The sequence below is a fragment of the Ahaetulla prasina genome, chromosome 6, assembly GCF_028640845.1.
Source record: "Ahaetulla prasina isolate Xishuangbanna chromosome 6, ASM2864084v1, whole genome shotgun sequence".
Classification (NCBI taxonomy): Eukaryota; Metazoa; Chordata; class Lepidosauria; order Squamata; family Colubridae; genus Ahaetulla; species Ahaetulla prasina.
This window is the reverse complement of record NC_080544.1, coordinates 14,539,627-14,567,111: the sequence shown is the minus strand read 5'-3', so window position 1 is coordinate 14,567,111 and position 27,485 is coordinate 14,539,627. Positions and strand designations below refer to the sequence as shown.

Genomic DNA, 27,485 nt, shown 5'->3' with positions numbered 1-27,485 from the left:
CAATGGTGGCGTCCAGCTTCCGCCTTCACTATGAGAATCTTGATGACATCACTTCCCTTGACTTCCTGGTTGACTAACTGTACTCTGGACTCGTTGCTCCTGTGAGTGCCCCTGGTGGATCCGGAGGAAATTACAAGGATACTGTGCTTGCCTGAGGATTTTAAAAATTTTTTAAATGGCAAAGGTCAGAGACCAACTGCTGGAGAAATGGAGAATTTTGGAAAAGTTATCTAATATGGACAAGAAACTGGATGAAATAAGAGCAGAAATTGTGACTATCCAAAAGGATTTTAAAGGACACTCAACAAGTCTCAGCAGAAAACAAGCAGAAAGTGGAAGGTCTGGAGGCAGAGATGCGGGCAGTGCAGAAAAGAGAGGAGACGACAGGCAATGCTGTGCTTGGACTACAGATGGATAAAATGTCTTATTTCCTTAGGTTTCAAAATCTGGAAGAAGTGGACCAAGAAGACTTGAGAGATGTTGTGACTAAACTGTTGGGAGAATTTCTTGGGAGAGGTGTTGACTTTATGAATTGGGATGTGGATCGAGCTTATAGAGTTAATTCAAAATATGCACGCACGCATGCAGTTCCTAGAGAGGTTCATGTCAAATTTGTGAGAAGAGAGACAAGAGATGAAATTCTTAGAAAACATAGGAGTGGGGCACTGACTTATAGGGGCAGGGAGATAGCCATTCTGAGGCAGATTCCCAGACAGGTACGTGAAATGAGAAAGAAATATTACTTTTTGTCAAGCAAATTGTACCAGAAGGAGTAGGCTTCAGATGGCTGATGCCAGAGGATTGATGATTTTCCGGGAGGGCATTACGAAAAAATTAGTACAATTGCGGAGGCTGCGGCCTCGTGGAGGAACACAAAGCCCTCCTGGAATTAGATGACCCAGGAATTGAAGAAGGAGGTTATAGACCATGGGGAGGCGGCTGCGCTGTTGCGGCCCTGGAGTTGGGTCAGGCTGAACCCAGAGTTCTGAGATCCAAAACTAGGAAGTGACAATGATATTTGGTATTGTGTTGGTTTTCCTTATTCTCCTTTGTATGATATTCTGATTATTCTTGACCCTTCTTTATTGCGTATGTAAGATTGATAAACTTAGCTACTTCGTATCACCTGCTTGCCATATGGCTGTTGTATGTGTTTAAAATTTTGAGTAAAATTCTTATCTTGTATAAGAAAAATGAAAATTTACCATACCTGATATGTATTTGTATAAACCTTTTTTGACCAATAAAAACTTTTTGGATAAAAAAAAAAAAAAAGAGATTTGTTGATGGATGATTAATTGATATAATTTGTTGTGTCTGTGGAGATGCCGATGGAGTATTGAGCGTGCTCACGTGATGCAATCTGATTGGTTTATTTCCGCATCCTTTCAGGTGGGAAAATTAGGGCTTCGCTATTGGTTGTTGTTTTGGACAGCTCAATATTTTAAGAGCTGTCAACTCTTTTTCTAGTGTTGATTCTGTTCTGGAGTTGCCTTGTTGTCAATAAATGGTTTGTGTTGCAAGCCGTCTCTTCATTCATGCCAACCCTCACTGAGATTATAATATAATTAATTACCAGTGATAGATAGATAGATAGATAGATAGATAGATAGATAGATAGATAGATAGATAGATGGATGGATGGATGGATGGATGGATGGATGGATGGATGGATGGATGGATGGATGGATGGATGGATGGATGGATGGATGAGCTTCGGTGGCGAAGTGCTTAGAATGCAGTACTGCAGGCTACTTCTGCTGATCACCGGCTGCCAGCAATTTGGCAGATCGAATCTCACCAGCTCAAGGTCGATTCAGCCTTCCATCCTTCCAAGGTTGATAAAATGAGGACTTGTTGGGGGCAATATGCTGACTCTGTAAACTTAGAGAGGGCTGTAAAGCACTATGAAAAGGTATATAAGTCTAAGTGCTATGGCTATTGCTATCATCTATCTATCTAGATAGATAGATCTGGACCAAGATTGCAGTGACGCGGGTGAGATGCTCGAGGGTGGTCTTGGTGACATTGTTTGGGATGAGTTTGACCCTGTGGCTCCCGAGGACATGGACAGGTTGTTGGGTAGGTTGAATGCCACCACGTGTTTACTGGACCCGTGCCCCTCTTGGCTGGTGCTGGCCACTCGAGAGGTGACACGAGGCTGGCTCCAGGCGATTACGACCGCTTCTTTGGTGGAGGGTGTCTTCCCGGCCGCCTTGAAAGAGGCGGTGGTGAGGCCCCTCCTTAAGAAGCCGTCCCTGGACCCGGCTGTTTTAGGTAATTATCGTCCGGTCTCCAACCTTCGCGGCGAAGGTTGTAGAAATATGGTGGCATATCAATTTCCCTTGCACCTGGATGAAACTGTCTATCTAGACCCGTTCCAGTCCGGTTTCGGCCCGGTTACAGCACGGAGACGGCTTTGGTCGCGTTGGTGGATGATCTCTGGAGGGCCAGGGATAGGGTTGCTCCTCTGCCCTGGTCCTATTAGACCTCTCAGCGGCTTTTGATACCATCGACCATGGTATCCTGCTGCGCGGTTGGAGGATTGGGAGTGGGAGGCACCGTTTATCGGTGGTTCTCCTCCTATCTCTCCGACCGGTCGCAGTCAGTGTTGACAGGGGCAGAGGTCGGCCCGGGCGCCTCACTTGTGGGGTGCCGCGGGGTCGATCCTCTCGCCCTTCTGTTCAACATCTACATGAAGCCGCTGGGTGAGATCATCAGTGGTTTCGGTGTGAAGTACCAGCTGTATGCGGATGACACCCAGCTGTACTTTTCTACACGGACCACCCCAACGAAGCTATCAGTGCTGTCCCGGTGCGTGGAGGCCGTACGGGTCTGGATGGGGAGAAACAGGCTCAAGCTCAATCTCTCCAAGACAGAGTGGCTGTGGATGCCGGCATCCCGGTACAGTCAGCTAAATCCGCGGCTGACCATCGGTGGCGAGTCATTGGCCCCGATGGGGGGGGTCCGCAACTTAGGCGTCCTCCTGGGTGAACGGGTGGCTCTAGGAGAGCATTTGGCGGCCCGCTCCAGGAGAGCGTTCTACCAGGTTCGCCTGGTACGCCAGTTGCGCCTTTCTGGACCGGGATGCCTATGCACGGTCACTCACGCACTCGTGACGTCTCGCCTGGATTACTGCAATGCTCTCTACATGGGGCTCCCCTTGAAGGGCATCCGAGGCTGCAGTTAGTCAGAATGCGGCTGCGGGTGATAGATGGAGCCCCGTGGCTCCGTATAACACCATCCTGCGCAGGCTGCACTGGCTACCTGTGGCTTTCCGGGTGCGCTTCAAGGTTCTGGTGACCACCTTTAAAGCGCTCCATGGCATTGGGCCGGGTTACTTACGGGACCGCCTACTGCTACCGAATATCTCTCACTGACCCGTGCGCTCTCACAGAGAGGGTCTCCTCAGGGTGCCATCAGCGCGGCAATGTCGTCTGGCGACACCCAGGGGAAGGGCCTTCTCTGTGGGGGCCCCCACCCTCTGGAATGAACTACCCCCCGGACTTCGTCAGCTTTCGGACCTCCGGACCTTCCGCCGCGGGCTTAAAACATATTTATTTAACTGTGCAGGACTGAGCTAGATTTTAAATTATCGGTTTTAAATTGGGTTTTATTCTATATTTTTAATTCTAAATTAACGGGCTTTTTAGAATAAGTTTCTTAATTGTTTTTTATATTGTATTTATGTGTTTTTAAATGCCTGTACACCGCCCTGAGTCCTTCGGGAGATAGGGCGGTATATAAATTTGATTAAATAAATAAATAAATAAATAAATAAATCTATCTATCTATCTATCTATCTATCTATCTATCTATCTATCTATCTATCTATCTAACTAACTAACTATCTATCTATCTATCTATCTATCTATCTATCTATCTATCCATCCATCCATCCATCCATCCAATCTCTCTCTTCTGTCTGTCTGTCTGTCTGTCTGTCTGTCTGTCTGTCTGTCTGTCTATCTATCTATCTATCTATCTATCTATCTATCTATCTATCTATCTATCTATCTAAGGTATATAAATCGAAGTGCTATTGCTATTAAATGAAAATTACGTTTTGTCCCTGCAAGGTCACGGAATAATTTTTGTACGGTTTGTTGCCTTCAGTCCTGGCAATTGAAGATTCACTTTGACGAGATGCATTACTCAAAAGAGAACACAATGAATTTCCCCTGGGGGCAGAAGGACCTCGGTCAAGACCAAAGGCAGAATTGATCGCTCCGAATGATGGGTTTTATTACCATGTATGTGTGTTTGTGTGGTGACAGAGATTTTTTTATGCGTGCCAGTGAAGCAGTGCATCCGTCTTAGAAACTGGGAACTGAGTTATTTTGCATGCAAAAGGCAAACAGGCCTCTTTCCAAGATTCCACATAAGCTCAGTATTTTCTGAATAAACGAAGGACATAACTGTCAGGCCTGGAAGCCATTTTGTTATTAGGCCTTCAGATATAATATAGACCTATTGTAACTTTGTCCCTAAATTGAAACCAAAACCTATCAAAAAACTGTTTCAAGAGAACTTTAAGGTGTTGGTTATGACCTTTAAGGTGCTCCATGGCTTAGGACCTGGGTACTTACGGGACCGCCTGCTGTTACCACACGCCTCCCACAGACCCGTACGCTCCCATAGAGAGGGACTTCTCAGGGTGCCGTCCGCCAAACAATGTCGGCTGGCGGCCCCCAGGGGAAGGGCCTTCTCTGTGGGGGCTCCCACACTCTGGAACGAGCTTCCCCCGGGTTTACGCCAAATACCTGACCTTCGGACATTTCATCGCGAACTCAAGACCCATCTTTTTATCCGCGCGGGGCTGGCTTAAATTGGGATTTTAATGTTAAATTTATTAATTTTAAACGGGGTCTTAGCATGGTAAATTTTAATCACTGGGCTAATTTAAATAAGTTTTTTAAATCGTATTTTAAACTTGTATATTGTATTGTCAGTTTTATTATGCCTGTACACCGCCCTGAGTCCTTCGGGAGAAGGGCGGTATAAAAATCAAATAAAATAAATAAATAAATAAATAAACTTCTCTTCTGGGGAAGAGATTCAAACCGCTTTCCACTCTTGATTTCCTTCTTATCGTCACATGTCTGCGGGACTCAGTGGTGAAATGTAAAATTTGTTACTACCGGTTCTGTGGGTGTGGCTTGGTGGTGGTGTTGGTGGTGGTAATGTGCCTGGTTGGGCATGGCCAACTTTTTTTTTTAACTTTTAAAAGCATTTTTTCTACAACCTCTTTGGCTGAAGAGGTTGTAAAAAATGTTTTTAAAAAGGCTCTGATGATCCTGGCTGAGTTGCCTGATCGTCAGAGGTTTTTCTTTTCTTTTAAAAGCATTTTTTGCCTTAAAAGGAAAAAAAAAAGCCTCTGACAATGAGGCAACTTAGCTGGGATCACCAGAGCCTTTTAAAAGCATTTTTTTACAACCTCTTCGACTGAAGAAAAAATGCCTTTAAAAGTAAAAAAAACAAACCCCTCTGATGATTGCGTGGCTCAGCTGGGCATGGGTGGGGGGTGGCCAGGGATTTTTGCTACCGGTTCTCCAAACCACCTGCTGCCATCGCTACCGGATCGGGCGATCTGGTCCGAACTGGGAGCATTTCACCCCTGGCATGATTCCTTGAGACTCACCTTGCAACGGATTCTAAGATGCTTTTGACTTCAGAAAGCCCCTCCTGTCCAAAATACACCACGGTAAGATGAATCCGCTTGTCCTGATTAATGCAAACATCCCTGGGAGCAAAAGAGAATATTAACGAATCGGTTAACTTCTTCAACAAAGAAAGATCCAAGTATCTCCTCTACTGGCTAACAGAAGTTTTCAAAGTCAGAATTCTCCAAACAGATTGATCAGCCCAAATCTCGGAAAGATCTAATCTCACTAGGGCTGTTCACAAATCATCTGAGCTACCCACATTGGGTTTGTTACGAATACACTTTGATAAAAAAAACCAAAAACACAGCTAGATTTCTTAAAAGTTTCGGGCTGGCCATAATCGAGTCCATAGCAGTGTTCCAGTATCTCAGGGGTTGCCGCAAAGAAGAGGGAGTCAAGTGATTCTCCAAAGCATTAGAGGACAGGACAAGAAGCAATGGGTAGAATCAAGGAGAGAAACAACCTAGAACTAAGGAGAAATTTCCTGACAATCAGAACAATTAATCAGTGGAACAACTTGCCTCCAGAAGTTGTAAATGCTCCAACACTGGAAGCATTTTTAAGAAGAGATTGGATAACCATTGGTCTGAAATGCTAGGATTTCCTGCCTAAGCATATCTTCCATATTCTTAACATCCTTCTCAAAAGAAATCAGAAGACCATTCTGCTTAATGAGGAATCTACCCAAGGGCTGATGTTCCATTTTTTTCCTCTGCAGAGATATCTGCCAGATTATGTGCAATTTAAGGCAATTCGGCTGCTCTGGAGGATTTCCATGTAAGGTATTTACTTGCAAAAAAAAAAACAGATTTGAAATCCAAAGCCAATCAGCAAAAGACTGCCTGGTATTGTAAGAAACCCACAGGTTTGTTCCACGGAGACATATACCAGTAATAGAGTTGGACGGGATCTTGGAGGTCATCTAATCCAACCCTCTGCTCATGCAGAAATCTGTACTAGGGATTCAAACCGCCGAAATGCCGACCTTTCTGATCGACAAGCTCAGTATCTTAGCCACTTAGTCAAAGATTCGTTTGTGGATTTTATATTGTTATTCTGAAACTTTCAAGTAGGTGATGCCCGCATGGTGCACAGGATAGTTTTAGCAACAGACCAGTGGTGTATTAATTCAGGATTTTAGGATCTCGATAATATAACATGCAAGATTCTTTCTAATTGCTAATTCACTCCATATGTTAGTATGCCATAGTTTTAAAATAGACTCAGTTATGCTTTTGAGGGTTTTAGCATTTAGCATTCATATTTAAATTCTGCTTTTGTTCACTTTATGTAGTTACGTCGTTCGTTGAAAGCATTTCCTTTGGTTTTCATCAGAATCTCGTTTCCCATAAAACTGAAACAAGATCTAATCTATTCCCCTAGCAAATGACAGCATCCAGGGTCTATTGATGGTGTAGATTAACAAAGGTCAATTCTCAACCAAGCATTTTTGCATTCAGAATTACTAAATACAAAAACACAATTTGTGCTGCCTCTATCAATGCTGATTTCTTGGGGGAAATCTGTCTCCCCAATCTATCACAATACAGATTAACCTCGATTTAACAACTATCATTGAGCTGGGAAATATAGTTTTAAATTGTGGCAGCCATTAAGCGAGTCACCTTGTCTGATTTAACAACCTTTTTCCTAGCGGTAAAGTGAATGCCACGGTTGCTAAACGAACACATTGCCCGTGATTGGTGTACTAGAAAATTTTGATTTTTCTGGGGGAAAAAACTGTCAGAAACCGTGGTCACGTGATACTGTAAAATGGCCATAATTGTGGACTGGTTGCTAAGCACCCAAAATGCAATCATTTGACTACAGGGGGAGGGGTGGCCTTCGGAGTTTAGAATGGCCGCAAAGGAACCAGTTGTAAATTGAAGACTACCATATTTCCGCAAAAATAAGACTGGGTCTTATATTAATTTTCACTCCAAAAGACGCATTAGGGCTTATTTACCAGTTAGGTCTTATTTTTGGGGAAATAGGGTACTAAAATGCATCTGTCTGGCTGATGACCTTAACTGGGGCTTATTTTTGGGGTAAGGCTTAAATCCTAAAAAAAATCGTGCCGGGGCTCATTTTCTGCTTAGGTCTTATTTTGGGGAAAACATGTTACCTGTACTACTATTCTGCTTTCTTCAATTAAAGGCTATATCAGGGGTGAAATGCTCCTGATTTGGACCAGATCACCCGATCCAGTAGCGATGGTGGCAGGTGGTTCAGAGAACCGGTAGCAAAAAACCTTGCCCCCCTCGTCCCCCAACCACCCAATTGCCCACTTGTCGCTTCTTTTAAAAAATGCTTTTAAAAGGTTAAAAAAAAAAGGCTCTAATGATCAGGCAGCTCAGCTGTGATCTTCAGAGCCTTTTTTTACCTTTTAAAAGCACTTTTTACAACCTATTCGGTTGAATAGGTTGTAAAAAAATGCTTTTAAAAGTAAAAAAAAAGATCATGCGACACAGCTGATCAGCCCCACCACACACACTGTTCTACTTACCCCATGCCTCCTTTTGGTGTGCACTGTGCACACGCGCGCTCAGCGCACATGTGCAGCCAGCGAACCGGTAGTAAACCGGTTCAGATTTCACCACTGGCCTATATATCTGAAGCTGAAAAAACGTTTATTTTTCTCGCTTTTTTTAAAAAAAACCTCTTCTGTGGATAGCTTTTAGATGTCCTATGGCATTAGTGTCCGGTTTGGAAGCATTAGTCCTTCGGACAGGAAGGAGGTGGAGAGAGTGGTGAGGACAGCAGAAAAGATTACTGGCAGTTCACTCCCTTCTATCCAGGACACGGCATATAAGTGATACTTAAGTAGGGTCAGTAATATCATCAGGGATGGTATACGTCGTCTTCATGACCTGTTTTCCTTGTTACCTCCCAGGGAGGGCGGGCAGAACATCCAGATTCAGGCAGTTTTGTTCCATATAGAATAGAGTACAGTAGAATAGAACAGAATAGAATTCTTGATTGGCCAAGTGTGGATTGGGCGCACAAGGAATTTGTCTTTGGTGCATAAGCTCCCACTGTACATAGTATCAACCTTGTAAACTCTGAAGTTTCCTCTTTCCGCTATGAATTCAAAATGGACTGTGATTTATATGCATGTGTGTGTGTGTATATAAGTATGTGTATCTATCCATCCATCCATCCATCCATCCATCCATAGATGGGATTCACTTACCTTCCCTACCAGTTCGCAAATATGAGCGTGCATAAGCATGACCTTCCATGCATGCTCTTTGCTTGTGCATTACATCTGGGCAGGTGGGCGGAGCCTCTCACAGTAACCACTACCGGTTCGCCCGAATCAGACAGAACCAGCTGAATCCCACCTCTGTATCTATCTATGTATCTATGCATCTTTGTATCTATTCATCTATCCATCCATCCATCCATCCATAGATGGGATTCACTTACCTTCCCTACCAGTTCGCAAATATGAGTGTGCATGCGCATGTGCACGACTTTTCGTGCATGCTCTTTGCTCGTGCATTACATCCGGGTGGGTGGGCAGAGCCTCTCACAGTAGCCACTACCGGTTCACCTGAATTGGACAGAACCAGCTGAATCCCACCTCTGTATCTATCTATGTATCTATGTATCTATCTAGGTATCTCTCTCTCTCTCTCCCCCTCTCTCTATCTCTCTCTCTCTCTCTCGGTGTAAGGGTGTGTCTGTGTGTGTGTGTCTGTGTGTGTATGTATATAGCATATGTATATGTATGCTATGTTTTTGTATGGGTAGATATATAATTTCTTTGGAGAGCAGACAACAGGATTTGATTTTTAATGTGTGCTCAGAGTAAAAGAAAACATGACAATAAAGGTTATCTTATCTTATCGCCTATGTACTTACCTGAAATTTTGCATGAATTGTGCAAAAACTTCTGTCCTTCCTGCTAGAGGAACTATGATATTGATCATCGACCGGGAGATGTCCACAGTCTCTGTCTTCACTTTCATGAGAGGACCAAATGGACGAAATAGCGAAACGTGCCTGTATTCCATTTCATCTGCTTTCTTGTAGAATAATTCATACTGGGAGCCTTTGTCTCTCTCCGTGCGGTAATAACCTTGCAGAAAATGTAAAAGACGGGATCAATTCAGTCATTAGATTTTTACAGGCAGCAAGAAAAGGCTGGGAAACACATCCTGGTGTACGTCCTAAGGAAATTTGTCTTTGACTCAGTACTACATTTAATCCCCGACTGACAACCATTTGTGGTGGCGCAGTGGTTAGAGTGCAGTACTGCAGACTACTTCTGCTGACTGCCAGCTGTCTGCAATTTGGCAGTTCAAATCTCACCAGGCTCAAGATTGACTCAGCCTTCCAAGGTGGATAAATGAGGAGCCAAATTGTTGGGGGCAATTATGCTGACTCTGTAAACCATTTAGACAGGGCTGTAAAGCACTGTAATGCGGTATATAAGTCTAAGTGCTATTGCTATTGTTATTGCTATCTATCTATCTATCTATCTATCTATCTATCTATCTATCTATCTATCTATCTATCTATCTATCTATCTCCCTCCCTCCCTCCCTCCCTCCCTCCCTCATCAGGTTCAAGGTTGACTCAGCCTTCCATCCTTCCAAGATGGGTAAAATGAGGACCCAGATTGTTGGGGAGAAATTGGCTGACTCTGTAGAGAGGGCTGTAAAGCACTGTAAAGCGGTATATAAGTCTAAGTGCTATGGCTATTTGTTTAGTGACTGAGAGTTACAACGGCAGTGAAAAAGTGATCTATGACCGTTTTTCCCATTTATGACCATTGCAAAATCCCCATGGTCCAATTTGTGCTCTTGGCAACTGGCTCACGTTTACGACGGTTGCAATATACCCAGGGTCACGTGATTTTCCCTTTTGCAAACTTCTGATAAGCAAAGTCAGCGGGAAAGCCAGATTCCCTTAGCAACCAGTGACTAACTTCACAACTGCAACAATTCACTTAACCACTCTGGCAAGAGAGGTCGTAAAATGGGGCAAAACTCACTTAACAACGGTCTTACTTGGCAATGGAAATGTTCACCTCAATTGTCATTGTAAGCCGAGCTCTCTCTATACTCAGTGGCTAAGACACTGAGCTTGTCGATCAGAAAGGTTGGCAGTTCGGCGGTTCGAATCCCTAGTACAGGTCCCCTGCGTGAGCAGGGGGTTGGATTAGATCAGTGGTCACCAACCAGTGGTCCGTGGACCTCTAGTGGTCCACGAAAAAATTTTGGTGGTCAGCAGAAAAATTATTTGCATTTTTTATATTGCACTAAATACTATTTATCTTTTTTTAAAATTCATATTAGCAGGGCTGGCCTAATGGTAATTTTAATGGGTGGTTTTATTGATGGTTTGGTTTTATAGTTTTACTCGTTATTTTAATTTTAGGCCAGTTGAATCAGATTTTTAATTGAAATATTGTGTTTTAACTTTTGTATATGTGTTTTATCTTGGCTGTAAACCGCCCTGAGTCTTTGGAGAAGGGCGGTATAGAAATGCAAATAATAAATAAATAAATAAATATGCATGAACCCACTCAACAAGTAGCCAACCAACCATGGTTTTAAACATTTGCAACTTAGCGTGACCTATCATTCATACATTAAACCCAGAATTTATAAATAAATTCTTGGCTTAGAATCCAGACAGGTCCATATTTTAAAAACTGGCTTAAAACATTAAACAAGAAATGCAAATGAAACCAAAAGAAATATGTCATTCATACATACAAAGATTTCAACTGTTTTAAGGTCTTTACCCAACTGGGCCACATTTCTGGTCAAATCTTGCTACCAGCCAAAGCCAATTGAGATATGATTCTACAGAGCAGCTCATAAAACTCTTGCAACATCAGTATTAAGAGAAATGGTGTTTTTTCCCCCATTTCCAGAAAACATGAGTCTCCCGCTGTAAATTCTGGTATGCAAAAATACAGCCCAGGAAGGAAAGCTCAGAATGAGATCATCTGGCACATTTTTTCATTAGGTAATTTATGGAATGATTTGGGCGATTTTTAGAGAAACGGGGATGGCTTGAGTCAGCCTGTCTTAAGTTGCACATTCATTCCTTCACCGAAAGCAACATTTCTGCAAACCAGATTATAGGACCGGGTTATCTACGAGACCGCCTGCTGCTACCAATAGCCTCCCATCGACCCGTGCGCTCTCATAGAGAGGGTCTCCTTGGGGTAACGTCGGTCAAACAATGTAGACTGGCGGCCCCCAGGGGGAGAGCCTTCTCTGTGGGGGCTCCTGCCCTCTGGAATGAGCTGCCTCCGAGGATACGTCAACTTCCTGATCTCCGGACCTTTCGCCGCAAGCTAAAGACCTTTCTATTTCATCGTGCAGGGTTGGCTTAATGAAGTTTGTTATTGGGGTTTTATTATAGTCTTATATTTCCTTCAGTCTTTAATTTTAAGTAGTTTTTAAATGTTTTTTAACTTTTTTGAGTTGTGTTTTTACCCTGGCTGTAAACCGCCCTGAGTCCTTCAGGAGAAGAGCGGTATATAAATTAAATAAATAATAATAATATAATTCTATGATTACCACTGCATCATCTATATTAGCAAACATTTTTTTAAAAAAGAAAAAGCAGCAGCTAGCAAGTCACGTATGATTTATTGATTTATTGATTTACTGATTTGTCAACAAGTGGGCCTCTGGTGGCTCAGACTGCTAAAACAGTCTGTTATTAATAGCAGCTGCTTGCAATTACTGCAGGTTCAAGTCCCACCAGGCCCAAGGTTGACTCAGCCTTCCATCCTTTATAAGGTAGGTAAAATGAGGACCCAGACTGTTGGGGGCAATAAGTTGACTTTGTATATAATATACAAATGGATGAAGACTATTGCTTGACATAGTGTAAGCCGCCCTGAGTCTTCGGAGAAGGGTGGGATATAAATGCAAATTAAAAAAAAAAAAAGTACAAGGAAACAAGTATCAGTATAGACATAGACACATGAAAAAAAATAGGCACAAAAACAAGAGGATATAAATAGGCAAAACATAGCCATAATACACACAGAATGATTACATAATTGGGAGCAGTAGGGCAGGGACGGTAGGCACACTGGTGCGCTTATGCATGCCCCCTTAGGGACCTCTTAAAAAACATGAAAGTCCCATGGTAGACAATGTAAGGTAAAAGGTACGGGGCAGGGGTGAAATCCAAAATTTTTCCCTACCGGTTCTGGGGGTGTGGCTTGGTGGGTGTGGCAGGGGAAGGATATTGCAAAATCTCCATTCCCAACCCACTCCAGAGGAAGGATACTGAAAAATCTCCATTCCCTCCCCTCCTGGGGAAAGGATGTTGCAAAATCTCCATTCCCACCCCTCTCTGGGGCTAGCCAGAGGTAGTATTTGTTGGTTCTCTGAACTACTCAAAATTTCTGCTATTGGTTCTCCAGAACCTGTTAGAACCTGCTGGATTTCACCCCTGGTATGGGGATTAGACAGACTAACAACAGGATCAGGTGGAGTGTTCCAGACATTTACTACTCTAATGCAGAAGTCATATTTCCTACAACGTAAGATTAGAGCGAATTACATTGAGTTTAAATCTATTGATGGCCCTTGTGTTACTATGGTTGAAATTAAAGTACTCATTTACAGGTAGAACGTTTTGGTAAATAATCTTATGAACTAAGCACAGGTCGGAACGTAGATTTAGCTCAGAGTTAACCCCAACAATTCTGGGTAGGCAGCCCAGAGCAGAGGGAGGGGGCAAACGGGGGATGATTTGGTGGGAGGGGCAAGCGATTAAGGCCGCAACAACGCTCGTATGTGCGCACATCGGCTGGGCCCTCATGTGGCCCAGTGGTGATTAGCCCGTGGCCCAGTAGGTTGAGGACCCCAGATTTAGCTGGAAGGTTGGTCTCCAGTACCAGTTTGAGAAAGATGCAATTGCCATCATTTAACTTAAAATGTTTTTTTCAAACTTGGGAGCTTTCAGGTGTTGTGAACTTCAATTCCCAGAGATTGGCATGGACGAAACTTCAATTCCCAGAGTTCCCCATGGACAAAATTTTAGATATTCTATTAAGTGCAAGGAAGCATGGGCTGCAGGATAATTGGTAAAAGTCTATGTTAGATGTTGGGCTGGGGAGGGCATGGAGCTTAAAAGAAACTATGCTGAATTATATGTTTAGAAGTATTTAGAATAACAGAGTTGGAAGGGACCTTGGAGGTCTTCTAGTCCAACCCCCTGCCTAGGCAGGAAACCCTACACCACTTCAGACAGGTTGTCTAATCTCTTCTTTAAAACTTCCAGTGTTGGAGCATTCACAACTTCTGGAGGCAAGTTGTTCCAGTGATAAATAGTTCTAACTGTCAGGAAGTTTCTCCTTAATTCTAAGTTGCTTCTCTCCTTGATTTCTTTCCACTCATTGCTTCTTGTCCTGCCCTCAGGTGCTTTGGAGAATAGCTTGACTCCCTCTTTTTGTGGCAACCTCTGAGATATTGGAACATTGCTATCATGTCTCCCCTAATCCTTTTTTTCATTAAACTAGACATACCCAGTATATATATTTATAACATAAACACCCATCACTCATGCACACTGTGGAGGTTTTACCCTAAGTAAATACAATGTGGAGATCAAATTTAACCTCCAGCCTAGACAGGAATGCAATGCATTCTGTGCGGTTTTTAAAAGATGTAGTTTATGATGTGGTTTCTGAACAAAAAGGGAAAATGAGTAAGACGAAACAATGGACAATTGGAGCCAGAATGAATTTAAGACTGGCAATGAACTTCAATTGGCTTTCAGATAAGTTGAGGGTTCCCCCCCTCCCCCCAGGTTCAAGAATTTAAATTTAATCGCCATCACAAAGGCGGCATAGAATTCCACAGTAAAAGAATCGTATGCAGTTTGAGGGCAAAAGTTTCAAGGAAGAATTTTATGAAAGGTTCTTTTTTTTTTTTTTTTTTTTTTTTTGTTTACATTTATACCCCGCCCTTCTCCGAAGACTCAGGGCGGCTTACAATGTATAGGGCAATAGTCTCATTCTATTTGTATATATTTACAAAGTCAACTTATTGCCCCCCCAACAATCTGGGTCCTCATTTTACCTACCTTATAAAGGATGGAAGGCTGAGTCAACCTTGGGCCGGGCTCGAACCTGCAGTAATTGCAGGCTTTGTGTTCTTAATAACAGGCCTTACCAGGCAGAGCTAAACCGGCCCTTTCACATACCAATATCAATTACTATTGATATTACTATTGATCAATTACTATTGAAAACAATGGATGAAATTCGAATAATTAAAGCAATACTCAAGACATGAGAAGATGGGATACCTAACTTCAACGCACAAGGGGAAGCAAAGGTTAAAGTTTCTTTTTTAAAATCCCATTAGCTTCATTACAGGTTTGTGGGGATTTCTACTGATTTTGTTCCAGATGTTTTATTTTTAAGAAGAGAAAAACACACACAGAGAGAGAGAGAGAGAGACCCAAGTGGCTGCATAATTCCCAATGCAGGGTGTATCTGACTTTAATCCTGGCATGTAAAACTTCCTGTCAACTGGGCACCCTAAATCAGAATTATGAGATTTGTTATCTTGCACATAGAGTAAGCAAAAACTTGAATCAATTTTGGCTACAGTAGGGAGACATATCATGTCCTTTCGCTGCTTATCAAATTCTTCTTCTGTTCCTTCTTTGTAACCTTCAGGTTTTAACAAATGTTTTTTCCCCCTTTTGTGTTATTCTATTCAGTAAGCCTTCAAAAGCATTAGTTAGGATACAGGATAAAACAGCAGATGTGTGTGTGGTTTTTTTTAAAAAAAAAAACACCACCCAAATTTAAGGAGAGAATCACTCTTTCTCCAAAGGGTTAAGATTTTCTGACTTTTGGGGACATGGCCAAGCTCACCAAAGTCCTAATATCATTTAATTTCTTAAGAGGAATGAGGCATTCAAATATCTTTAGTGCTTTGGCAAATCTAGTACATTTCCCAAAATTTCTTTTCCCCCCAAGCACCTATTTATGAACTGAGTATTTAGGATGAGGGTTGGAGGAGTGGAGGATCCATATTGGTTTTGTTTGTTATTGACAGAGAGAGGGATAGAGAGAAGGAGAGAGGGAGAAAGGAAGGGAGGAAAGGAGGAAGGAAGGGAGAGAGGGAAAAAGGAAGCAAAGGAGGGAGGGAGGGAGAGAAGGAGAGAGGGAGAAAGGAAGCAAGGAAGGAGAGGAGAAAGGAAGCAAAGGAGGGAGGGAGGGAGAGAAGGAGAGAGGGAGAAAGGAAGCAAGGAAGGAGAGAGGGAGCAAGGAAACAAGGAAGGGAGGAAGGGAAAGAGGGAGAGAGAGAGAAGGAACAAAGGAAGGAAGAAGGAAGGAAGGAAGGAAGGAAGGAAGGAAGGAAGGAAGGAAGGAAGAAAGAAAGAAAGAAAGAAAGAAAGAAAGAAAGAAAGAAAGAAAGAAAGAAAGAAAGAAAGAAAGAAAGAAAGAAAGAAAGAAAGAAAGAAAGAAAGAAAGAAACCAGTAGCTTACTCTAGTGATTAAAGCACTAGATTAGAAACTAGGAGACTGTGAATTCTAGTCCTGCCTTAGCCATGAAAGCCAGCTAGGTGACTTTGGGCCAGTCCCTCTCTCTCTCAGCCCAAACCACTTCACAGGGTTGTTGTGGGGAAAAAATAGGAGGAGGAAGGTATGTTGGATATATTGGCTTGCCTTGAGTTATTTGTACAAACAATAAAGGTGGGATACAAATAAATAAAAAAAAATTGGAATCCTACTCCATTAAGACCAAACTTTTACCGGTCTTGAACCTTGCTATATTCTTCTGAATGACACATGGGCTCTCTCTTATCCCCAGTATTCCTACTTACCTACTTACAATGCCCATAGTCCAAGCAGACAGAATTTAAAATTCAACCTCCACTAGCAATGTAGGAGTTTATCTCCTCCAATTACATATTTCTCCCCACTTTGGAAGAGCTTTATAGCTCTCACTGCCTTAAGAAAGTTCAAAACATTCTTAAAGATCCATCTCATCCTAGGCACCCTGTTTTGTTTTGTTTTGTTTGAACTATTACCATCTTGCAGACGGTACAGGAGAATAAAAACAAGGACAAAGCTGAAAAACAGCTTCCATCCCAGGGCAGTAACTATATTGAATTCTACTCTGTATAGGGTAATATTAATGCAATATCAGGGGTTTTCAATTCAATTGTATAGAATGTGAAGGATGTGTGTTTGTGTTTTATTTTTACAGTTATAATGTACACTGAAGCTGGCATTTAATTTCATTGTACAAGATCTTCGGACCTTTAAGCGCGAGCTCAAAACCTTTTTCTTTCATCAAGCGGGGCTGGCCTAATGATTAATTTTAATATTGAGGGTTTTTAGTGGGTTTTTAAGGGGTTTAATTTATTTATTAACTTTTATTCAGTAATTTTAACATGCAGCTTATTGAATTAGATTTTAACTGAATACTGTATTTTAAAATTTTTCGATATCTATGTTTTATTTATGCTGTACACCGCCCTTAGTCCTCGGAGAAGGGCAGTATAAAAATATGAAAAATAAATAAATAAATAAAGTAAACTAAACTAACATGTTACAGTAAAGCTTCAGAGCATCATTTAAGCAATGATTTTAAAGCCACTCAAATCCTTGGAACGGTTGAATACCTGAAGCCAACCTTTGCTTGGGGTTATTGGATTATTATTTTTTTTAGCACGATGTACACTGTTCCTAAGGGATGTGGTAGCTCAGTGGCTAAGACGCTGAGCTTGTCAATCGAAAGATCGGCAGTTCAGTGGTTCAAATCCCTAGTGCTGCGTAACGGAGTGACTTGTCCCAGCTTCTGCCAACCTAGCAGTTTCGAAAGCAGGTAAAAAATGCAAGTAGAAAAATAGGGACCACCTTTGGTGGGAGGTAACACGTGTGTCTTTGGCGTTGAGTCATGCCGGCCACATGACCACGGAGACGTCTTCGGACAGCGCTGCCTCTTCGACTTTGAAACGGAGATGAGCACCGTCCCCTAGAGTCGGGAACGACTAGCACATCTGTATGGGGGGAACCTTTACACTGTTCCTAAAGTTTTACATTGTTGGAATTGGCATTAAAATACACAGCAGATTGGTCAAAAATAGTTACTTTGTGGGGAACATCTAACCTGGTAGCGAACTGTAAGCAAGAAGGGGGAATTTCCCGTTTCCCTGAAAAAAAGTCCAGTGGTGCTTCAACTAAATTACAAAATGCCAAACGTCTCATTCTGTTGAAATCTAAAAAATGGAGAAGACGCAAGTACCGGTGGACCCACAAACGATCTCAAATAAGCAGACCAAAATGGTTTTAAACGGTGCCTAGTTTTTCTTCACTGAACTAAAAAACTGACAAAGTAAGGAAGCTTTGGGGTTTGCAAAAGGAAGTGGTAAAGCTTTACAAATTTACTGTCTGAATTTTTTACCCCCTGTAAGGATTTTATTTATTTATTTGTTGAGTACGTATTAGATAATATATATATAAGTATAAGTGTGAATTGAATACGTAAAATGACTACAATTAAAGGGAATATTAGAGAGGGACGGTAGGCACGCTGGCCCCTTACAGACCTCTTAGGAATGGGGTGAAGTCTACAGTAGACAGTCTTAGGTTAAAGTTTTGGAGATTTGTGGAAGAAACTACAGAGTCAGGTAGTTCATTCCAGGCACTGACCACTCAGTTGCTGAAGTCGCATTTTCTGCAATCGAGTTTCGTGCGGTTTACCTTAAGTTTGTATCTATTGTGTGCTCGTGTATTGTTGTGGTTGAAGCTGAAGTAGTCATTGACAGGTAGGAGATTGTGGCAGATAATTTTATGAGCTACGCTCACGTCAGACCGAAGGCGGCATAGTTCTAAATCTTCTAAGCCCAGAATTTCAATTCTGGTGGCATAAGGTATTTTGTTGAGATCAGAGGAGTGGAGGACTCTTCTTGTGAAATATTTCTGGACACATTCAGTTCGCACCACTTCGGGAGAACCAGTTGCTAACTTTCTGAGCAGTTTGGTAAACTGCTGAACAGTTTGGAAGAAATCATTAGGGCAGAGAACCGGTTGTTAAATTATTTGAGTCCCACCACTGGTTCAATTGTATTAACGTCCGATATTGCGGAATGATTCAACGATACCTGTAACTTCCAGAGTCTGAAAACATCTGGGTTGTTTTTTTATCTAGTTTTCAGTTTAAGGCTTTTTGCCATAGGAAATTACACTAGGAAGCCAAACTCAGACATGTATGTCATGGGTATTCAAGATTGCAACTCACGCATGAAAACGTTGTAATTCAGAAGGGAGGTATTCAGAGAGAAGTGGGATATCAACCAGCATTTTGAACAACCAGCAGGTATTTATTACTATGGAGACACGGAGGAACTGATCTCACATCTTGGAAATGTCCCAATGCAATCTCCACCATAAACATTTTTTAGCGAGCCAATAAAAATCATGTTTTATGGGTCTGCTTTGGAATCCAAAGTGGGACCCAGAAGAGAATTTCTCAGTTCTGCTGTCTGAAGATCTAGCAATTAAGTATAGCTAGAACCAAGAGGTCTATGGAGATTCTCAATCATCCGCAGTCCCGGTTGCCCCAAATACTTTTTGTCTCTGAAAATGTCTCACTTCTCATCCGAGAAGCTTCTTCAGTTCATGGGCCGGGGGGGGGGAGAGACTTTGGAAAAAAGTGCAAAGAAGAGCAACTAGAGCCTCTGTGGCTCAGACTGGTAAGACAGTCTGTTATTAACACAGCTGCTTGCAATTACTGCAGGTTCAAGTCCCACCAGGCCCAAGGTTGACTCAGTCTTCCATCCTTTATAAGGTAGGTAAAATGAGGACCCAGATTGTTGGGGGCAATAAGTTGACTTTGTATATAAATATACAAATAGAATGAAACTATTGCTAACATAGTGTAAGCCACCCTGAGTCTTCGGAGAAGGGCGGGATATAAATGTAAAAAAAAAAAAGATGATTAATGGCCTGGACACTAAAACATATATGAAGAACAGTTGCAGGATTTGGCTTTGGCTAGTCTAGAGAAAAGGAGGACAGGGGGAGGGGGGCATGATAGTAGTCTTCCAATATTTGAGGGGCTGCCACAAAGAGGAGGGAGTCAAATTATTCTCCAAAGCACCTGAAGACAGGACTAGAAGCAACGGATGGAAAATAATCAAGGAGAGAAGCAACCTAGAACTAAGAAGAAACTTCCTAACAGTGAGGAGAATTAACCAATGGAACAGCTTGCCACCAGAAGTTGTGGGTGCTCCATCACTGGAGGTTTTTAAGAAGAGACTGGACAGCCACTTGTCTGAAATGGTAAGGGGAAAGTGATGGCTAACCTTTTTGCCATCGCATGCCAGGAGCGGGTGGGAGTTGTGGGGGGTCGCATGCGCAGGGTGCATAGAATTAGGGGTGTGGGCATGCATGTTCATGATCAACCCCCCCGCCCCCCGCTCCTGGTATGCAATGGCCCGGTAGGCCCATTTTTCCCTCTCACCTGGCTCCAGAGCCTCTCTAGGAGCCTGGGGAGGGTGAAAACTGCCTTCCCCACCCTACTGGAGGCCTTCCAGAGGCCGAAAATGGCTTCTTTGTCAACTTCCAGTGGGCCCAGAAGGCCCAAAAATCAGCTGGCTGGTGCGCGCATGTGTGCAGGAGCTGAGCTCGTGCCCACTGATATGGCTTCGTGTGCCACCTGTGGCACGCGTGCCATAGGTTCGCCATCACGGGTATAGGATCTCCTGCTTGAGCAGGGGGCTGGGCTAGAAGACCTCCAAGGTCCCTTCCAGCTCTATTCTGAGTTGTCGTTTTGGATTACCACTATAAGCTTCTTAGAAACCAGAAAAACCAATTGGTTCAGCTGTTTCACATCTCTCTTAAGTATTGGTCTTGAATAGTTGTCTTCTCTTTCAAGGTATAGTCTATCTTATCTTCAAAATGCCAGAGCAAGCAAAGAAAATCCCATTTATTCATGGGTCTCAGGCAACTTAAAAATATTAAAAGCATTAGAATTCACTGGCTATTAACACGCATCATTGTCCGGGACCCAGCTAATGAACTGGAAGAAGAGAAGCAGCAGATCAGGGAATGAAGACTGGTGCGTTTTGCCAAAGCTAACTGTGTGGATCATTAAGTAGACTCAGTAAGAAATATTTAAGACCTGCAGCTCAAAGCACACCTTGCTTAAGATTCTGAGAATAGATGGCAAAAATTGAGCAAGATTTTGCCATTCAATAATAGATAGTTAATGGACCTGCTGGCAGAAACGATAAAGCATAACCCATGAGCCACGTTGTCAGCGTTCCAGAAAACCCCTCCTGCAGAAAAGACTCCAAAGCAAACATCTTTCAAAGTTCTTTTACTAGCATAGGTAAACTGGCACAGCTGGATAAACTCCGAATCTGGAGATCCGGGTTTCTCCCTCAGTAATACAAACTCCAAAATCCCCACTCTCCTTGGCCACTCTGCCGATCACATGCTCCAATCTCCAACCGTCCCATCTCGAGACATCACTCCGGCCACTCCTTCTCCAGATGTGGGCTCAGCCTGACCTTGACCGGCAGGAAGAATGTTACTATGTCTAATAGTCCCTTGTACCACCACCCCTTCTCCTACTTCCCCACACAGGAGAGAGTGGCAGTGTGTGGAAGCCTTCGGCCTAGTATGGCTTCCAAAGCTGACACGCATGTTGTGACCTACTCAATATTTGATAGTTCATTTGGCATTCAGATCTTAGACAGAGTTATGGCAGACAACAGTGGTGAAATCTGAACCGGTTCACTACCGGTTTGCTGGCTGCGCATGCGCACTGCACGCCAAACACACACTGCACATGTGCATTGTGCACATGCACCAAATGGGAGGTGCATGTGTGCATGCAGTGCATGGCAAAAGGAGACATGGGGTAAGTAGAAGAGTGTGTATGTGTGTGTGTGGGGGGGGTGATCAGCTGTGGCGAATGCTCTTTTTTTTTACTTTTAAAAGCATTTTTTTACAACCCATTCGTCCGAATAGGTTGTAAAAAATGCTTTTAAAAGTAAAAAAAAAGGCTCTGACAATTGTGATCATCAGAGCCTTTTTTTTTCCTTTTTAAAAACATTTTTTACAACCTATTCCTACCATTCGGGTAGGAAAAAAGCAAATGAGCTAGAAAAAAGTGGCAAGTGGACAAGCAGGCCACCGGGCGATTGGGTAGATATGGGCAGAGGGGGTGGCCAGGGATTTTTGCTACCGGTTCTCCGAACCACCCGCCGCCATCACTACCGGATCGGGCAATCCAGTCCAGAGCATTTCACCCCTGGCAGACAATCATGCATGGCAGGTAAGTCACAAACTATGAAGGTGTAGATTTCTAGTTTAGAAAAAAATTAGACGGCCAACAACAACAACAACAAGATGGAAGAAGAGATTATACCTGAAACCTATAATAGAGAATTGAGATATTTGATTGTGAAAATAACAGCAGCTAGGATTGATGAAACTGAAATACTTTGGCCACCTAATGAGAAAGAAGGACTCACTGGAGAAGAGCCTAATGCTGGGAAAGATTGAGGGCAAAAGAAGAAGGGGATGACAGAGAACGAGGTGGCTGGATGGAGTCACTGAAGCAGTAGGCATGAGTTTAAATGGACTCCAGAGGATGGTAGAGGACAGGAAGGCCTGGAGGAACGTTGTCCATGGGGTCGCGATGGGTAGGACATGACTTCGCGACTAAAAACAACAAAGGATTGTATTTGTAAAGAATTGGAAAAATGAGAAATTGCCATTGCAAGATGAAATTATTAAGAAAATAATGGAACGTGCAGAAATGAGTAAACTGACGTTTGAAATTAGAGAAGATAAGCAATATTACAAGATATGGGATTTATTTTATCAATGGTTAGAAGGGAAAATATGATAAAAAAGATTGGAGCTTTTAACAAGGCTAAAATTATTGAATGACATAATGATTTTAAGATGATGGAATAAATGGGGTAAGAAGATAAAACATCGATCCAGACTAACTTATATTAAATTAGAAAATAAAATATTACAGTTAATTTAAAGATCAATTGATTAAAATATTTGAACACATGTTGGATGATAAAATATAAAAGTAAATAAATTAATGATATGTAATTGTTGAAATTGCACAAAAGAACGGTAACCCACTGACACACTGTATTTGAATGGAAGATGCTTTTATGTTTGTATGTTTTAAAAATAAAAAAACTTTTCAAAAAAAACACAAGATGGAAGAAGCTTGAGGTTGAAATGTGGAGTCCGCAGTGCTCTCTAAACTTGGTTGGTTTCTTGCAGACATTTCATTACCAAACTAGGTCACATCATCAGTGCTTTGCCGATGATGAACATCGGGATAAATCAAGCTCAGAGATTCCCGCCCTCCCCAAAGAAGATGTATGAAACAGGGAGTATTGTTACTTTTTTTCAGGTAGACCTCAATGTCCTATAGTTTTAATATTTAAAAAAAAAACGATTTTTAAAAACATTGCTACCCAATCTCATGCTTTGGGGGAGTTGGTTATGCATGGTCCCCAATAACTCCTCCAACTCTCTAAGATGGAGGAAAGATTATAAGTGATGACTCGAATTATTAAGAAGGAAAGCCCTAAAAATAACTATATCTGAAGCTGGCTTAGTCTTTAAGAGACCCTGAGATTTTAAGGATTAAGGATTGGCTGAAAACAGTATCCATCATCAAGCTGTCGTTAATTCTGCCATTATCACATATGTTAGAAGCTGGATACACTAAAGCAGAACACACTCTTTAAATATGCCTATTCTCAACACAAAGCTTATGAACACACCTGCTATATCACCTCGTTTCTCAGGGTGGCCCCAACACCTGTTGAAACATTTTTAGCATTTGATCATAATCAAACTATTTTCAAGCAAGTAAACGGCTCCGTCTATTGTTTCGTAATCTGTCACACAGGCAGTCCTCGAGTTACAAATTTTGAATAGTTCAGAGAACCGGCAAATACCACCTCTGGCTGGCCCCAGAATGGGGTGGGAATGGAGATTTTTTCAATATCCTTCCCCCTGGAGAGGGATGGGAATGGAGATTTTGCAGTATCCTTCCCCTGCCACGCCCACCAAGCCACGTCCACCAAGCCACATCACGTCCACCAAGCCATACTCACAGAACCGGTAGTAAAAAAAATTGGACTTCAGCACTGCGTTGATCTCCTTTGGCAACCTTCTGATAAACAAAGTCAACAGGGAAGCCAAATTCACTTAACAACTTCCGTGAGTCACTTAACAAGAAAGGTTGAAACATGGGGAAGAAAACTCACTTAACCTCGGTCTCACTTAGCAATGGAAATTTGGGGCCCGATTGTGGTCGTAAGTCAAAAACTACCTGTACGTGATCGGTGCAGAATGCCTTCCTGCAAACTCTTGTTTCCAAGGCTAGTGTTGTGGCCTGTCAGCCGCTGGCCCCTCCAGCAGCCGAATCAGATGAGGAGGAGGGATGGGAGTCACATGAGTTTTGCCCCATTTTAGGCCTCTCCTTGCCACCTTCATTAAGCGAATCATGCATTTGTTCAATGAGTGACTTTGGTTGCCAGAAGGTTACAAAAGGGGATCTTACGGTCCTGGGACATTGTAACCGTTGTAAATGTGAGTCAGTTGCCAAGCATCTGAACTTCAAACACACGACCAGGGGATGATGGAAAGGTCATAACTGTGAAAATGCCAGGGAAATAGCTGCCACAAGGGTATAAGGCAGGGAATGAGTCAGCAAGATTTGTGGGGCTGGGTCCAGTGCCTGATGCACGGATGCGCAGAAGGCAGAGGAGAGGAGAGCAGTGGAAATCTATGGGACGGTCCTTGGGATGGAAGAGCCAGCACTGCCAGCGAAGCTCCACCCTAGCTCTGGGGATAAAAGGCAGGAGGCAGAAAGGAATAGATGTAGCAGACAACTATTCATCTCCCTGCCAGACGGACTTGTTAGCCTGCTGTAAGAGAGAGACTTTTTGCCAGGGCTGCTGGGGCTCCCACTAAAGGAATCCTTTTGCTTCAACTACAGAGGGTTTGTCGTGTTTGGGGATCTGGGTCAAAATAGGTAGATGGAAACATACCTTCTACAAAATCACTTTCGCTGTAAAGCTGCCGCTCCCCGATTCCGTCTTCTTCCTCTTGACCTTCTTCGTCGGGATTATTGATCACCTCTAGGCCAGCCTCAATCACTTCCACTAACTCATCCCGCTTATCTTTTCGGACGGGCTTCTCCTCCGGGTGACGGGTGAGTCCCATCTCCAACTGGTATACCTTCATGGGAGTAAAACTCTCAAAAGGGATCACGGCGTATTCACTGGGTAGCTTGGCGCCGATGCTCACTTCGGCCTTGTCTATTTGAGAATGCAGGTATTCTAAGAGGTCGTTGGAAGTTTGTTCCTTGATGCCCGGAGAGCCCATGCTTTGGACTTTGGGGTTTTTCTTATCCTGCAACAGCTTCAATTTCTCGCTCATCTCTTGAAGTTCCAGCTTCAGCTGGGCAATCTGACGCTTCAGGCTGGCGGCCCTGTCTTGGTAATGTTCTTCCTGCTCTTGAAGAAGGGCTTGGTAATGCTCCTTACCGAAATGATCCCCTCCGAGGCCAGGAAGCGATCGGTTGCTTTCGGTTGGTGGGGCACACTCCAGGAGATACATGATCAGTAACAGACTCAGCAGCAAAGCCAGGCCGACAAAAAGCCATCGCGTTCTGGCTTGAAATATGAATCCTCTCCTGGGCATTCTTAGAGCACTATGGTCCTATTCCGAATCACAAAGCTGATCTTTGCAGGTCATTCCTTGCCACCTGAAAGGAGCCATCGTTTTGGAGACAAATCCAGAGGACTCTCCACTGTTACAGCCACTCGTGGAAGGAGACCATTTCAACAGTCTTCTTGTTCATCTCCAAACTGAGCTTAAATCCCCGAATGAGGCTGCCTTCCATTCCTGCCAGCAGCTGCCATCCAATTGGCTGACGCGTCTCTCGTTAAATAAGCGCTGTTTGCAGCAATAGGGAAAGCTTGTTGTTACAAGAAAGTCGCCTGCTTTTCGTTTTCCACCGTAATACCCTTAAGTTTATCGATCAACTTGTATGAAAAAATAAAGGAGAAACCCTCTGGAAATACCGACGTTCTTACTGGCCCTGGAGTAGGTTTGAGCTTCTCCATGGAGGACGCACTGCCAAAAACCAGAAGTTAGTATTTCAGCAATACCAGAGAGTCAGCATGGTATTTTCATCCAACATTTGTCCTTCTCCTTTCTTCTTCTTGGAAACCCAGGATCTGAGTCAGCAAAATACAGGAAAAGCCTGATATTAAATCGGGGGGAGGAAAAAATACTTGGTTAGAACTACAAAGCAACCAGACAGATGGAAAGCACATAAAAGCAATGCCTAATATCCTAAAAATCTAAATGTAATGAATTGCATATAAATTTATGGCTAGGCTACAATAGGGGAAAATGGCAACGCTGACCTATTTTCTACTTTACTCATCTACAAGCTCCTTCTTAGGGAACAGATTTTTAAAAAAACAATAACTGGTCTGTCAAAACTCATTCCATTTTGACTTCTCCAAGAAGCATTTTTTTTTAATTTGCTAAAAAAAAAATCTGGAAAGAAAACAAAAGTCAGCAAATTCATTATTATCAATTCAAAAGAACTTTTAAAAGCAAGAATTTTAGAATATCGAAAAGTTTCATTAGAGTAGCTTCTACAGCTGAGGGGGTCTCCAAAATAATAATAAAAAAGATGCTGCGGAAATATCAACTGCGGTATTGGCTTTCTGTTATTTCAAGGGTAGTTGGGGAAAACACCACAGTTACTTTAGGAACGAATAAAGAATGTTTCAGAACACGGAATAATAGGAAGTTGGAAGGGACCTTGGCGGTCTTCTAGTCCAAATCCCCTGCTCAAGCAGGAAGCCATATGCCATTCTAGGCAAATGATTGTCCAGTCTGTTCTTGATAACCTCCAGTGATAATGTTGTGACCTAGGCCCAAGTAGTTATTACCGGACACAATCAGTCCTAAACAAACATATTTTATTAGAACAGCTGAGAATTACTTCATTGTAATGAAGTAATTAAGTCCAAATTAAGTCCAAAACAAAGTCCTTCAGAAAAAGTCCTCTGGCCTTATCACAAGCCTTTGTCTTCTTTGGCACCCTGCCAAAGGATTTTCTTGGCAAGAACCCCACAAAGTTCAGAAACAGGAGACAAGAAACAACTGTAGCAACGTTGCTTTCCTACAAAGAACCCAAGAGCCATTGCCTCTTTTAAGCCTTATGGGAGGGGCCAATTATTTCCTGGCCTTACTCCCGAGTTGTCCTTTTTGCTTTAGCTGCTCTTGCCTTCTGGCATCTCTTCGCATGTGTCCATTAGGAACAGGCTCCTCCTGTTCCTCTCCCTCTCTGCTGTCCACCTCTGGAGGCTCCGGAGTCTGCGCATCGCTCCCAGATGGCTCTGGCCCCATCTCTGCCTCCGACGCAGAGCCCACGTCCGGGCCTTCCCCTGACTCCAGGACTGGCCCATTGTCCTTCCCAGCCTCCTCACTGTCCAACTCCACTGCCAGCTCCTCCACTGCTTATCTCCTCAATAGATAAGCTGTTCCACTGCTTGTTTTCAGAGTTGGAAAATTTCTCCTTATTTCTAGGTTGGATCTCTTTTTGATAAGCTTCCACTCTTAGCCTGTCTTAGGTGCTTTGGAGAATAGATTGATCCCCTCTTTTCTGTGACATCCCCCCTGTGACTACTATCATATCACCTCTAATTTTTCCCTTCATTAGACTAAACCTACCTAATTCCCACAACTATTCATCATATGTTTTAGCCTAATCATCATTGTTGCTC

General features: G+C 42.8%; 1 protein-coding gene across 4 annotated transcripts in view; it reads right to left on the bottom strand.

Annotated features, from left to right (window-relative positions):
* The window catches only part of CSGALNACT2 (chondroitin sulfate N-acetylgalactosaminyltransferase 2), a 91,100-nt gene that overhangs the window by 20,992 nt on the left and 42,623 nt on the right, over positions 1-27,485 (bottom strand). For 3 of the 4 annotated variants that reach the window (XM_058189070.1, XM_058189073.1, XM_058189071.1), the window contains exons 2-4: positions 24,726-25,945; positions 9,534-9,750; positions 5,642-5,743 (exon numbers count right to left, since the gene is read on the bottom strand). In XM_058189070.1, the coding sequence (XP_058045053.1) occupies positions 5,642-5,743; positions 9,534-9,750; positions 24,726-25,380 (974 nt within the window). In that variant the 5' untranslated portion in view covers positions 25,381-25,945. The remainder of the gene's footprint in view (positions 1-5,641; positions 5,744-9,533; positions 9,751-24,725; positions 25,946-27,485) is intronic. The other variant, XM_058189072.1, reaches the window with a different exon arrangement.